Below are 13805 nucleotides of genomic sequence, written 5' to 3' on the forward strand. Positions count from 1 at the left end.
AGCAGGTGGGGTGTGGGCATGACCCATGGGGGCCCCTTGGGGAGGTGCTGGGTGCTGAGCGGCAGGTACTGCACCGCCCTTCCCCCGGTGCTTCACCAGGAGGGCCTAGCCACCCTTCTCTAGCCTGACCCTCTTCCTCTTTTTTTTTTTTTTTTTTTTTTTTTGAGACGGAGTTTCGCTCTGTCGCCCAGGCTGGAGTGCAGTGGCCGGATCTCAGCTCACTGCAAGCTCCGCCTCCCGGGTTCACGCCATTCTCCTGCCTCAGCCTCCCGAGTAGCTGGGACTACAGGCGCCCGCCACCTCGCCCGGCTAATTTTTTGTATTTTTTAGTAGAGATGGGGTTTCACCGTGTTAGCCAGCATGGTCTCGATCTCCTGACCTCGTGATCCGCCCATCTCGGCCTCCCAAAGTGCTGGGATTACAGGCTTGAGCCACCGTGCCCGGCCCCTCTTCCTCTTTTATGCATGCCTAGTACCTTCAATTTTCTCCTTTTAAATCTAATCTTTTTCATATTCCTACCTCTACCACTCAGAGAAGAATTGATTGACAGGAAAACAGAGAGTGCAATGTCTCAGATGCAGTCTGTGATTGAACTTGGAAGAGTGATCAGAGACCGAAAAACCATTCCCATAAAGGTTTGAAATTTTACTTCTATTTTACATGGCACAGACCTAAATAATTAAGTCTTTGGAATGCTTTCTTAATATAGAGAGCTTCCACCAATGGCCTTCTTCCTTTTCTGCAGTGAGAGTGTGAATGACTTAGTACTAGCCCAGCCTGACTAGTCTAGAGCTTGAGATTCAAGTAAACATTTAATATTCCATTTTTCTTCAGTTTAGAGGACTGGCTCCTGAGTGAACTTTCCCCTCCCTTTTCCTCCTAGTATCCTTTGAAAGAAATCGTGGTTATCCATCAAGATCCAGAAGCTCTTAAAGATATCAAGTCTTTGGAGAAGTATATCATTGAGGTAAGGTAGATGATTTGTCTGTTTTTGGTACAGAAAGACTTAGAACATTATTTTGATGAAAAATCCTCAAAGTACATAATGACCGTATAATTTATTTTTATTAGTATATTCATAACAAATGTAATAATCCATGATATTTTACACTGTGTTTGGAATCAACATAAATTTGTTATAATTCTTTTAAAAATATTTCAAGATCAATGAATTTCTTTACCTATCATCTATCATCTTCATTCACTTCCCTGAAGTTCTCTTCTGTTCTGTTCTTCTCTGTTCTGTCCTTTCCTTCTCCTCCTTTTCCTTCTCCTTTACTTTACTTTTCTTTCGACAGAGTCTCTCACTCTGTCACCCAGGCTGGAGTGCAGTGGTGCCTTACCACAACCTCCACCTCCTGGGTTCAAGCAATTCTCCTGTCTCAGCCTCCCAAGTAGCTGGGATTACAGGCACTCACCACCACGCCCAGCTAACTTTTGTATTTTTAGTAGAGAATGGGGTTTTATCATGTTGGCCAGGCTAGTCTCAAACTCCTGACCTCAAGTGATCTGCCCGCCTCGGCCTCCCAAAGTGCTGGGATTACAGGCATGAGCCACTGTGCCTGGCCTTCTGAAGTACTTTTTGATGACTACCAAAGAAACTTTGTTCCTCCAAATTATGCAAGTGACAAGTGACCTCGCATGTAAAAGTCGAAGCACTAGCAGAGTGAGCCTCTCTCCACCCCATCTCTCCCTGGAGTCTCACTTCCTGGCTACTTCATGATTTATTTAATTACTCTCCTGTTGTTTGAAGTTTAGGTTTCTGATTACAAACAAAAGCTATGTGTGTATATATATGCATGTATCAGTGTGTGGATATTGGATAGATTCCAGAAGTGGAGTTTTGGGGTCAAAGTTTAGATTATAGTGTCAGTTGTTTTCCTAAACATTTTTATTCCATGATGTTTTAAAACATCTTTATTCCATGATGTTTTAAAAACAAATATGTTTTACCTTATCTTCTTTGTGATGATACAAAACAAGTATTTTTTAAAATTTCATTGTTTATTCTTTTCACAGGTAATACTTAAAATCATTATTGTAGAAAATGTTAATTTCTATATTTGGTTTTCAGTTGCTTGAAAATTCCAGAGAATATTAGAAACCAAAAGTTAGATTGTAAATTCTGAAATTAGTATCTGTGGATATGCATAAAATATAATTTTTTTTTTTTTTGAGACAAGAGTCTCTCTCTGTCACCCAGGCTGGAGTGCAGTGATGTGATCTTGGCTCACTACAGCCTCCATCTCCTGGGCTCGGGTAATCCTCCCACCTCAGCCTCCCAAATGGCTGCGATTAGGCATAATAGTACAGGCTTTTGTAGAAATGGAGTTTCGCCATGTTGCCCGGGCTGGTCTCTAACTCCTGAGCTCAAGTGATCCTCTCACCTCAGCCTCCCGAAGTGCTAGGATTACAGGTTTTCACCACCACATCCAGCTGAAAATTTTAAAAATTAATTACTTCACTTAAAATGAGATTAATTAATGTAGCCAAATATCATGGCAAAACTAACCATTCCGTATTAATTGCTTCAAGCTATTGTTCTCATTTTCCCATCTGCTGCTGCACCATCACCATCCCTGCTGCCTCAGTAATCCTCAGTAGCATGACGGAAGCATGAAGCGTTCTGTTTAACTGATCTTCCGCTTAGTTGAGAGTTAACCTTGTGGTTCTCTGAAATTGCTTGCACAGAGGTTACCTCTGAGGGCTGAAGTTTATATTTCTGGTTCTGGAGTCCTTTTTCTGTTAGGCTCAACTGTCTTGATAGATCTTCATAACAAGCATTTTCTTCTTACCATACAAGTCACTGCTTTTTAAACATATTTATAGAACTGTACAACCATACCACAGTTGTAGAACATTTTCATCATCCCAGAAAGAAACCCAGTATTCATTAGCATTCACACACCATTTTCCCCTCAATATCTGACCATTTCCCGGCATCCACGGACCTATTTGCTGTCTCTGGATTTGCCTTCTCTGAACATTTCATATAAGTGGAATCATACAATTTGTAATATTTATGTCTGGCATATTTCACCTAGCATAATGTTTCACATTAATTTGTGTAGTAGCATGTATGAGTGCTTTGGTCCTTCATATTGCCAAATATTCTATTGCATGTGTATGCCGCATTTTGTTTATCCATTCACAGTTGATGGACACTTGAGGTGTTTTTACTTTCTGGCTCTTAGGAATAATGCTACTCTGGACATATGTTTTTGTGTAACATATGTTTCCATTTCTCAGTTTTGTGTCCTCTTGTGCACTAACTGTAGGAATTGAATGTTCGAAAAGTTACACTGTCTACAGATAAAAACAAGTATGGCATTCGACTAAGGGCAGAACCAGATCACATGGTCCTGGGGAAGCGTCTGAAGGGAGCCTTTAAGGCAGTGATGACGTCCATCAAGCAGTTGAGCAATGAGGAACTGGAGCAATTCCAGAAGACTGGTAGGTGTCTGCATAGGCAAGGGCACCATTCATGTCCTCAGGCTGAGGGATATTTTTTAGGCTACTGTTTGACTTTTAATATCACTCACATCCTTTCCTTTTCTCTTTTGTTTTCTCTTTTCTTTTCTTCTCTTTTCTTCTCTTTCTTCTCTTTTCTCTCTTCTCTCCTCTTGACAGAATCTCACTCTGTCATCTAGCCTGGAGTGCAGTGGCACGATCTCAGCTCACTGCAGCCTCTGCCTCCCATGTTCAGGTGATTCTCCTGCCTCAGCCTCCCAAGTAGCTGGGATTACCAAGAGATGAGAGCATAAGAGGAGAAAGTATTTGCCTGTGCCTTTCCTGATACTGTTGACAGCTTGCGCACTATCACGCCTGGCTAATTGTTGTATTTTTAGTCGAAACAGGGTTTTGCCATGTTGGCCAGGCTGGTCTCTAACTCCTGACCCCAGGTGATCCACCCACCTTGGCCCCCCAAAGTGCTGGGATTACAGGTGTGCGCCACTGCGCCCAGCCATCCTTTTCTTAAATAAAACTTTCCTGTTGATAAAAATGTTTATTATAAATAATTCTTACTGTTTAGAAAGAAAACAGCTGGGCACACTTAGCCAGGTGTGGTAGTATGCGCCTGCCATCCCAGTTACTCTGGAGGCTGAAGTGGGAGGATCCCTGGAGCCTAGGATGATTTTGTCCTTACTTTCATGATGCTTGCTGACACTGAAGATTTGGGAAAATAATTATGGTTTTGATAATTATTATAAAGGGAAAGTGTAGGGTAATATAAAAACAGTGTGTGGGGTACCTAGCCAAATGATGGGATTAGGAAAGGGAAATCAGCCCCATCTTGCCACCCCTATACAGAGCATTTCAGGGTGCCCAGAAATTTGCAGCTCTGCCATGATTAGAGTCATACATGGTCTGAGTGTGGCTGTCTGACATCCTGTAACTATCCTAGGGCACAAGCTATTTATTTTTAGGGCTTCCTCTGAAGTTGAAGATCATAAGCTGGGAGATGTCTTGAGAAGAGAGATTTGAGGATTCATAAATCAGATGAGTGGCTAAGGAAATTGGGGGAACTGTCCCTAGGATTCCCCAAATATTTAGATAGGATTAATAAAACATAAGACATTAGCAGCTAAAACTCAAGTTACTACTAGTTACTAATCAACTCAAAATATTAAAATAACAGTGTTACGAGCCTTCAAGTCACAAATCTAAATTGTTTCGCCAGATAGCCAAAGCATCAAAAATTCCTGAGATAAACCTTATTTGAAATTGAAAGCCTAGTTTCTGAGTGGACTGTTCTGCACTGATGGAAAACAGGATCATCTTCAGAACACAGTGACAAAGTAAACATAAAAATGACACCCTGGTTCTCAGAGCCCAAGAAGGTCATCATCAGTGACGACAGTGGGCCTCCCTATCGGCAGGGGTGTTGTCATCAGCAGCTGTGCACATTTCTGCCTCCTTGGACAGGCGTGATGCTCAGTACTGTGCACGGCCTCCCTGGACAGGCGTGATGCTCAGTACTGCACACTGCCCGTCCCATTTTAGCCTCCCCACACCTTGCTCAGCAGGTACCAGAACACCATGTCATGCAACCAGCAAATAGTGGACCTAAGTTCACTTTCTCTGTAAAGACTGTGTTTTCTTCATTATGTCCTGCTGCTCTGTGTATGGTGAGCATTTGTTGCCTCTTGGTGCCTTCTCTTAGCTTTGTCATGTCTTTGGACCTGAGAATTTACATAAAACAGTAGATACTGGTGATGACTTAACTGTCTTCAAGGTAACATAGTGTAATCTAAAGAAAGTTTGTCCTATCTTGGCTACAACCATGACATGAGTCAGAGGGAAATGATCTCTTGAAGCCTCTGTGGCTTTGCTGTTGTGAAATTTTCATCAAAAAGGGGCATAATACATAGGTAGTGGGGCAGCTTGAAGAGGAGGGGAAACTGATTAACAGTGTAGCGGCTTCTCCATAGGGACCATTGTTGTGGAAGGCCATGAATTGCATGATGAAGACATCCGCCTCATGTATACCTTTGATCAGGCCACAGGTGGGACTGCGCAGTTTGAAGCACACTCAGATGCTCAGGTATTTTTCTGTTTCCTAGAACATTTCTTTACCAAGAGATGAGAGCCTAAGAGGAGAAAGTATTTGCCTATGCCTTTCCTGATTGCATTGACAGCTTGTGTCAGGGTAAAAATAAACCAGTTACGTGGTTTAGATTGGCTTTGCTAAACTAATATATTATTATACCCTTAACATATGCATTTGTTTAATGAATACATAAGCATTTTGTGATTTCTACATGTAATTGTCCCAAGTGTGGGCTTACACAAAAATGAACCCTTTAAGACGAGTCAGTCAAGGACACCTGAAATTAAGCCAGTTCTTAGTATTCTACCTGGTAAGTTATCTGGTAGAAATAAGTACACAGAGGGCTACTATCCAGAAATTGGTATAGAGGGAAAGTGGTCAGGGAACACTCCTTGAAGAGAATATACAGGCTGTTTTAGATTCCGGGGTCATTATTTTTTGCCATGTTGGAGAAGAGGCTATCGCTTTGCAGTCATGACCACACATCCCCAGTCAGCATAGTTGTTAAGATCTCACATGTGGGTTTGGGGATATTGCAGGGGTCCCTCTGTGCTTAGCATACCATGTGCAGGGGAAGGTAGAGCAGCACCTCCATAAAGGAAAGCCGAGCTCCTCAGTCCTTTACCCAGGCGCTTAAGTTAGATGTGTACAGAACTCTACATGGGAAGACAGTGGCAAGGAGTCAGAGGCTGGGAAAGAAGGCAGGGGAAGGCAAGAAGGGGGTTTCTAAACACTGACAGTGGGCAGTTCTTCCTTGTTACAGCAGATGTTAGGGGCCTGAAAAGTTGTCCACACTTACAAAAGTGTCATCATGTGATGTTTCTTGACATGTTTTACACGTTATAGTGGCCCTGCACTGACTGGAGTTTTGAGTTTATCATCCATTTCATTACCTCTGATGCCTTTGTGAAGTGAGTCATTTCCTTTTTTTTTTTTTTTGAAACAGAGTCTCACTCTGTTTCCCACGCTGGAGTGCAGTGGCGTGGTCTCGGATCACTACAACCTCCGCCTCCCAGGCTCACGCTATTCTTCCGCCTCAGCCCCCCAAGTAGCTGGGACTACAGGCATCCGCCGCCACACCCGGCTAACTTTTTTTATTTTTAGTAGAGACAGGGTTTCACCATGTTAGCCAGGATGGCCTCGACTTCCTGACCTCGTGATTCACCAGCCTTGGCCTCCCAAAGTGCTGGGATTACAGGCGTGAGCCATTGCGCCTGGCCAAGTCATTTCTTCTCTGTTTGCTCAAAGGTAAATGAGATGAGGCCTAATGTACAAGTCTTTTGTAGAGTGTATTTTACTCTGCAATGTGCTATGTAACAGAAGTGGTACTGTCATTATTGCTACATCATAATCAGCAACCTTCAGCATAGATGAGATAGAAACTTTAACCTTAGCAAAAATATGGCAGTTTAAGTCATAAAAAGTTTCGTGGTCCATCGTATAATTTGTTTTGAGTCATTCTGACAAACCTGAAGATCACAGGGGTCATGGTATAAGAAAGTCACTTGGAGTTGACTGCTCTGAGGCGTTTGATCCATTTTTTGTGGCCTGAAAAGCTGTGCTGCTCCAAGGGCTTCATGATTATTGATCTTACTTATTAGAAGAGTTGATACTATTTCTTAGATGGTCAAAAAGCAGAGTCATGTTAGGGGACTCTGATAAGAGGTGGTCCCAGGGCATCTCCTGTGAGCAGCGCCCTACAAAAAAAAGAAGAAACAAAAAACTGCACACCTTTCTCCAGAAATGGAGGACTAGCTGATTATGAAGAAGTACCTGAATGATAAACTAGATTAATTTTATTGCTTTTGCTCATTTGTGTGAAAGAATAGTGCTGCATTATAGACTCTCAAGATTTAAATAACATTTTGCTGAATTGGGAAGAAGTGTTTCTCCTTATTTGATTGTCATGGTGTGCACTGTTCATCCCCACAGGCTTTGGTCCTCTTAGATGTCACTCCTGACCAGTCAATGGTAGATGAAGGAATGGCTCGGGAAGTCATCAATCGCATACAGAAACTTCGCAAAAAGGTTAGTCAGTCAGTTAAGAATAAGCTACCGTTTTAGCTTTTTGTTTGTTTTGGTTGTTGGGGGAAGATAGGAGAGGCAGGTAGTATAAGCCATAGTGATCAGTGCATGACAGTCGCTAATCTTTAGTCATTTGGAGTGCATTCTGCAGGAAAGGCACTCCTCTTCCTCTCCCCATGTGTTCACTCCCAAATTGTAGCTTTCAGCCAGCCTGTGCATTTTCCCATCCTTTTTTTATTTTTTTATTTTTTGATCTCCGTTGGGCTTCTACAAAACAGCCCCTGTGGCTGGGGCAGAAGGTAATCAGAGGTGATAGTATCTTTGCAGAAGGGCAGAGGTGTAGTCAGCATAGACAGGCTTCTAGCTTAGGGGAGGTTCCCGGATCTGGACAGAGTTGCGTAGTTTTTCCTTATTAGAGAGCTGAGGAATATGCACAGAGCTCATCCTGGAGAGCAGAGGGGCTGGAAAGCCCCTGCTAGTGAGAGAATCATGAATTTCTTGCCCTGCAGAGGGCAGTGACAGCTACCATACAGCTTTTTTCCCAGACAGTTCAGGGTCTGAGGAAGCTGTTCCAGCAGGTAAGTGGGTGCTTATGATCTCTGAATCAGTTCAGAGCTTTGTAAGTGGGTTCTAAATTATTTCCTGGTTTCAACATTCATGAGGTACTGATTGTGCTAGGAAAAGAAACATGCCCTGTCCCCAAAGAGTGGTGAAAAGGACACAAAGCTAATCGTATACTGCAGTGCAGTTAGTCTTACAGATCACCCAGCAGGCAGGGAAGGGTGACTGCCCTTCTGTGATGATTCAGCATGGGATCCGTAGCCCTTGTTCTACAGTACCTTCCTTCAGTTCTGATTAATAGAATGTACTTCCCTTTTAAGATTTTCTGTGTGTGCTTTCAGTGCAGTCTGGTTCCAACTGATGAAATCACAGTGTACTATAAAGCGAAGTCGGAAGGAAGATATCTGAATAATGTTATTGAAAGCCACACAGAGTTCATATTTGCCACCATAAAAGCTCCCTTGAAACCCTATCCAGTTTCTCCATCAGATAAAGTCCTTATTCAAGAAAAAACACAGGTGAGTCCTGAGCTCCATTGAACTGCTAAAGAGTTTCAGATTAGGTTTGACTTGACGTGCTCATGTGCTGATATTCTGTCCCACAGTAGAGATTGGCACAGCTCTCAGTCGTGAAGTATTGCTCTGGACAGTAGTGGGGAGAGTCAGAGAGTGGAAGCCCAGAAAAGATGGAGCAGGGAAGGAAATCAGAACTGTTTTCACAACAGTTCTCTTGAGGAACGTAGCCAGGAGGGTACATGAGCTTTGCCTGGAAATAAAATGGCTATGTGAGCCTGTTTTTTCTAAAACTAGGAAAGGCAGTGTGTGGATTCTGGTAATTATCATTAAAAGTAAACAGCAATTGGCTTGAGAAACATTTAACTCTTCTGGTAGTGGGTTCTCCATAAAAGTACAGTACCAAAAAAGAAAAATCACAGTAGCATTTCTGTTGTTACATCTAGGAATTTTAGATATACTTATGAAAGTATGATATTAAAGGTAGGGAAGATACTGGCTTATAACTTAGAAGTAGATCATTTAGGCTGGGCACAGTGGCTCACACCTGTAATCCCAGTTCTTCGGGAGGCCAAGTTGGGCAGATCGCTTGAGGTCAAGAGTGCGAGACCAGCCTGGGTGAAAGATGGTGAAACCCCATCTCTACTAAAAATGCAAAAATTAGCTGGGCATGGTGGTGCATGCCTATATTCCCAGCTACTTGGGAGGCTGAGGCAGAAGAATCACTTGAACACAGGAGGTGGGGGTTGCAGTGAGCCGAGATCGCATCACTGCGCTCCAGCCTGGGTGACAGAGCAAGACCCTGACTCAAAAAAAAAAAAAAAAAAAAAGTTGATCATTTAAAGTGTATCTCAGTCACTTATTTAATCATTTTCTCCTGTCTCATTCTATGAGACAAGCAGGACAAGACAAGGAGGGGCTGACGGTGGCTGTTTATTTTTTCAGTGAGACGAGTTGCAGAGTAGTTTCATTTTCTATTTTGCATATTGTGTAATTATTTGACTTGGTTTAGTGAGCATATATTTTTAAGAGACCAGGATAAAAAGAGAAGAAAAATGGGATATAAATTGTAGCTTTTGATACTTTGAGTAATGAGATTGAATATGTTATGAGTTGTATACAGCTCTTGTTGTTACTGAGAAGTCACTGTGTCACGTGATGGTGTGGCACATTGCAGTCAGATGTCACAGTTACTCAGTCATATGTTCTCATGTGCTTAGTTGAAGGGATCTGAACTGGAAATTACACTCACCAGAGGATCTTCCCTTCCTGGTCCTGCTTGTGCATATGTCAATCTTAACATTTGTGCAAATGGCAGTGAACAAGGTAAGAGTAAATTCCATAATTTGTATGACTTTTTTTTAGTTATATTTATGGATGTGAAAAAACAACCCAAAAAACTTATGGATGTTTTTAAGGGAATTGGAAGAATTATTTAATCATATTTAATAGGTAACTTTTTCTTCTTAATTGTCATCAAAATGAATTCACTAGGCGAGATGCAGTGGCTCATGCCTGTAATCCTACCACTTGTGGAAGCCAAGGTGAGAGGATTGCTTGAGGCCAAGAGTTCAACACTAACCTGGCCAACATAATAAGACCCTGCCTCAATTTAAAAAAAAAAACAGCCAGGCGCGGTGGCTCTCACCTGTAATCCCAGCACTTTGGAAGGCCGAGGCGAGTGGATTACTCAGGAGTTCAAGACCTGATCAACATGGTGAAACCCCGTCTCTACTAAAAATACAAAAATTAGCCAGACATGGTGGCAGGTACCTGTAATCCCAGCTACTCGAGAGGCTAAAGCATGAGAATTTCTTGAACCTGGGAGGTGGAGGTTGCAGTGAGCTGAGATCACACCATTGCACTCCAGCCTGGGTGACAAAGCAAGACTTGTCTCACCAAAGAAAAAAGAAAGAAAAAGAAAAATGAATCCACTAAAGTAAATGATTGGACTTACGCTTGTGGAAGCATGAAGCAGATATAGTTTTCCCTATTCCTCCTGCTAAATACATCTAAACAGCCTGGACAGTGTAGATAAAAACAAGCAGAAGAAGACTCACAGATGTAAGGAAGAAAGCAGACCAGCTGAGGACCTTGTAAGCACCTGACCTAAAAGTAGTAAGTTCTGGGTTTTCTTTTCTGCCTCTTATACTCAAACTTGGAACTTAAGAAGCTGGCAACCTGGAAGTGTCAAGTACAGACCAAAAAAAGCCTCAACAAAAATTCTGCTCCCTTGACAAAGGATCAAGAGATGGGCAGCCTAGCAAGACAGAAAATTTTGAAACAGTAACTGCTCTACTCTAGCCAGATACCATAGAAAAAACTATGGCCCTACCACCACCCGCATCAGCAAAGGCCAAGTGGGGAGCCTGGACTTCACCCTTGCCAAGCTGAAGACCCCTCCCCTGTCACAGGGGTATCAGAGAAGACAAAGTAGAGAGCTAGGACTTTCATTCTAGTGGGGGGCAGTAATGAGCCCCTCTGCCTGGCGGCATCAGTGGAGGCCACATGGAAAGCCTAGATTTCCATCCCTTCTGGGCAGTAACAAGGCATCCCTCCCATTTACAAATGCGTGGCAGCAATGAGGCCACATACCACCAGCACCTCCTCTGCAGTGTCAGTTAAGGTATGTGTGAAACAGTTAAGGGCGTGGTGGCGGCGCCTGTAATTTCAGCTACTCAGGAGGCTGAGACAGGAGAATCGCTTGAACCCGGGAGGCGGAGGTTGCAGTGAGCCAAGATCGCGCTCCTGTACTCCAGACTGGGTGACAGAGTGAGACTCTGTCTCAGAAAAACAAACAGAACAAATAAAAGATTGGCAGGTTGTTAAAAACACACTCGCCAAGTATATGCTGTCTATGAGAAACTTCAAATATAATGATACAGGTGAGTTGAAAGTAAAAGGGTAGAAAAATACTATGCAAACATTAATCAAAAGAAGCAGGAATGGTCATGTTTGTATTAGATGAAACAGACTTCAGAGCAAAGAAAATTACCAGGGGCATTAAATAATGATAGAAGTGTCAGTACACAAAGAAAACAGTGATCCTAAATTTATATGCATCTAACAAAAGAGCTACAAAATATATGAAATAAAGAGATACAGACATTAAAGGAGAAATAGACAAATCTGTAACTGTAGTTGGAGACTTCAGCGTACGTTTTTCAGTAATCACCTCACCCAAAAATAGCAGAATATAAATTATAAAATATAAATTATTTTCGAGCTCTCACAGAACTTTGCTAAGATACATTGTAACCTGGGCCATAAAACAAACCCCAACCAATTAATACAGTTGAAACCAGAGTGTGTTCTCTGACCACAGTAGAATCAAACTATTAATTAGTAATAGAATAATAAAAGGAAAATCTCCACATTCTTAAAAATAAACAACATACTTTTAAATTATCCATGATTAGGGAAAAAGTCTCAAGAGGAAAAGAAACATAGAACTGAGTGAAAAGGAAAATACGACATCAAAATATGTGGAATGTGGCTAAAGTGGTCCTGAGACGGAAATCTGTTGCACTAAAAACTGAAAGAAAGATGGTTTTAAATCATAACTTAAGGTCTAAACTCAAGAAACTAGATAGAAAAAAAAGCAAAATAAATGCAAAATAAGAAGAAGGAAAAACATAAAAATAAGAGAAGAAATCAGTGCAATTGAAAACAAACGATAGAGAACATTAATGATATAAAAATCTGGTTCTTACCAAAAAATTCAGCAAAATTAATAAACCTCCAGTGAGACTAATAAAGAAAAAAGAAGACACAGTTGCATATCAGGAATAAAAAGAATTATCAATACAGATTACCAGAATCAAGAAGATAATGCAAATACTGTGAATAATCTCCATATGTAAGTTTGACAACTTGGATACCTGTCACCCAGGCTGGAGTGCAGTGATGCAAACTCAGCTCACTGCAACCTCCACCTCCTGGGTTCAAGTGATTCTCACGCCTCAGCCTCCCGAGTAGCTGGGATTACAGGTATGCCACACCATGCCCGACAAATTTTTGTGCTTTTGGTAAAGGTGGGGTTTCACCCTGTTGGCCAGGCTGATCTCAAATTCCTGGCCCCAAGTGATCTGGCCCTCGTTGGCCTCCCAAAGTTCTGGGATTACAGGCATGAGCCACTGTTCCTGGCCTGAAGTGAACCTTGTTTTAAAAAGCACAAACTACTACAACTCACACAATATGATAATTTTAATGGCCCTGTTAAGGAGACTGAATTCGTAATTTAAAACCTCTGAACTAATCTCCAGGCCCAGTTTCACTGGAGAATTCTTACCAGAATTAATACCATTTCTATACAGACTCTTCCAGAAAATAGAAGAGGAAGGAACAGTTCACTCATTTTATGTGGTTATTAACCTGCTACCAAAACCAAATAGAGACAATATTAAGAAAAAAGATAGACCGGGTACGGTGGCTTATGCCTGTAATTCCAGCACTTCGGGAGGCTGAGGCGGGTGGATCACCTGAGGTCAGGAGTTGGAGACCAGCCTGGCCAACATGGTGAAACACCATCTCTACTAAAAACACAAAAATTAGCTGAACCTGGTAGCGGGCGCCTGTAATCTCAGCCTACTCAGGAGGCTGAGGCAGGAGAATGGCTGGAACCCAGGAGGCAGAGGTTGCAGTGAGCCAAGATCGTGCCATTGCACTCCAGCCCAGGCCAACAACACTGAGACTCCATCTCAAAAAAGAAAAAAAAAAGATAGAAAACAGATATTCCTCATGAATATAAATTAATTCAGCTATATATACAAAGAATTATGCACCATCACCAAGTAGGATTTATTCCAGGGATGCAAGGCTGGCTCACTATTTAAAAATCAATGTAGCCTGGGCGCGGTGACTCACGCCTGTAATGCCAGCACTTTGGGAGGCTGAGGCGGGCAGATCACAAGGTCAGGAGTTCAAGACCAGCCTGACCAACATGGTGAAACCCCGTCTCTACTAAAAAGACAAAAATTAGCCAGGCATGATGGCACACGCCTGTAATCCCAGCTACTCAGGAGGCTGAGGCAGGAGAGTCGCTTGAACCCGGGAGGCAGAGGTTGCAGTGAGCCGAGATCGCACCACTGTACTCCAGCCTGAGTGACAGAGACTCTATCTCAAAAAAAAAAAAAAATCAATGTAATTATCATATT

At 42.2% G+C, this 13805-nt stretch overlaps 1 protein-coding gene across 2 annotated transcripts in view; it reads left to right on the plus strand.

The window, feature by feature from the left end:
- Positions 1-13805, plus strand: part of IARS1 (isoleucyl-tRNA synthetase 1) — a 74959-nt gene that overhangs the window by 43935 nt on the left and 17219 nt on the right. For both annotated transcript variants that reach the window (XM_011771201.2, XM_011771202.2), the window contains exons 24-30: positions 533-635; positions 884-967; positions 3279-3453; positions 5433-5545; positions 7484-7579; positions 8479-8655; positions 9870-9975. In XM_011771201.2, coding sequence (XP_011769503.2) covers positions 533-635; positions 884-967; positions 3279-3453; positions 5433-5545; positions 7484-7579; positions 8479-8655; positions 9870-9975 — 854 coding nt within the window. The remainder of the gene's footprint in view (positions 1-532; positions 636-883; positions 968-3278; positions 3454-5432; positions 5546-7483; positions 7580-8478; positions 8656-9869; positions 9976-13805) is intronic.

This window comes from Macaca nemestrina, chromosome 14, assembly GCF_043159975.1.
Source record: "Macaca nemestrina isolate mMacNem1 chromosome 14, mMacNem.hap1, whole genome shotgun sequence".
NCBI classification, from domain to species: domain Eukaryota; kingdom Metazoa; phylum Chordata; class Mammalia; order Primates; family Cercopithecidae; genus Macaca; species Macaca nemestrina.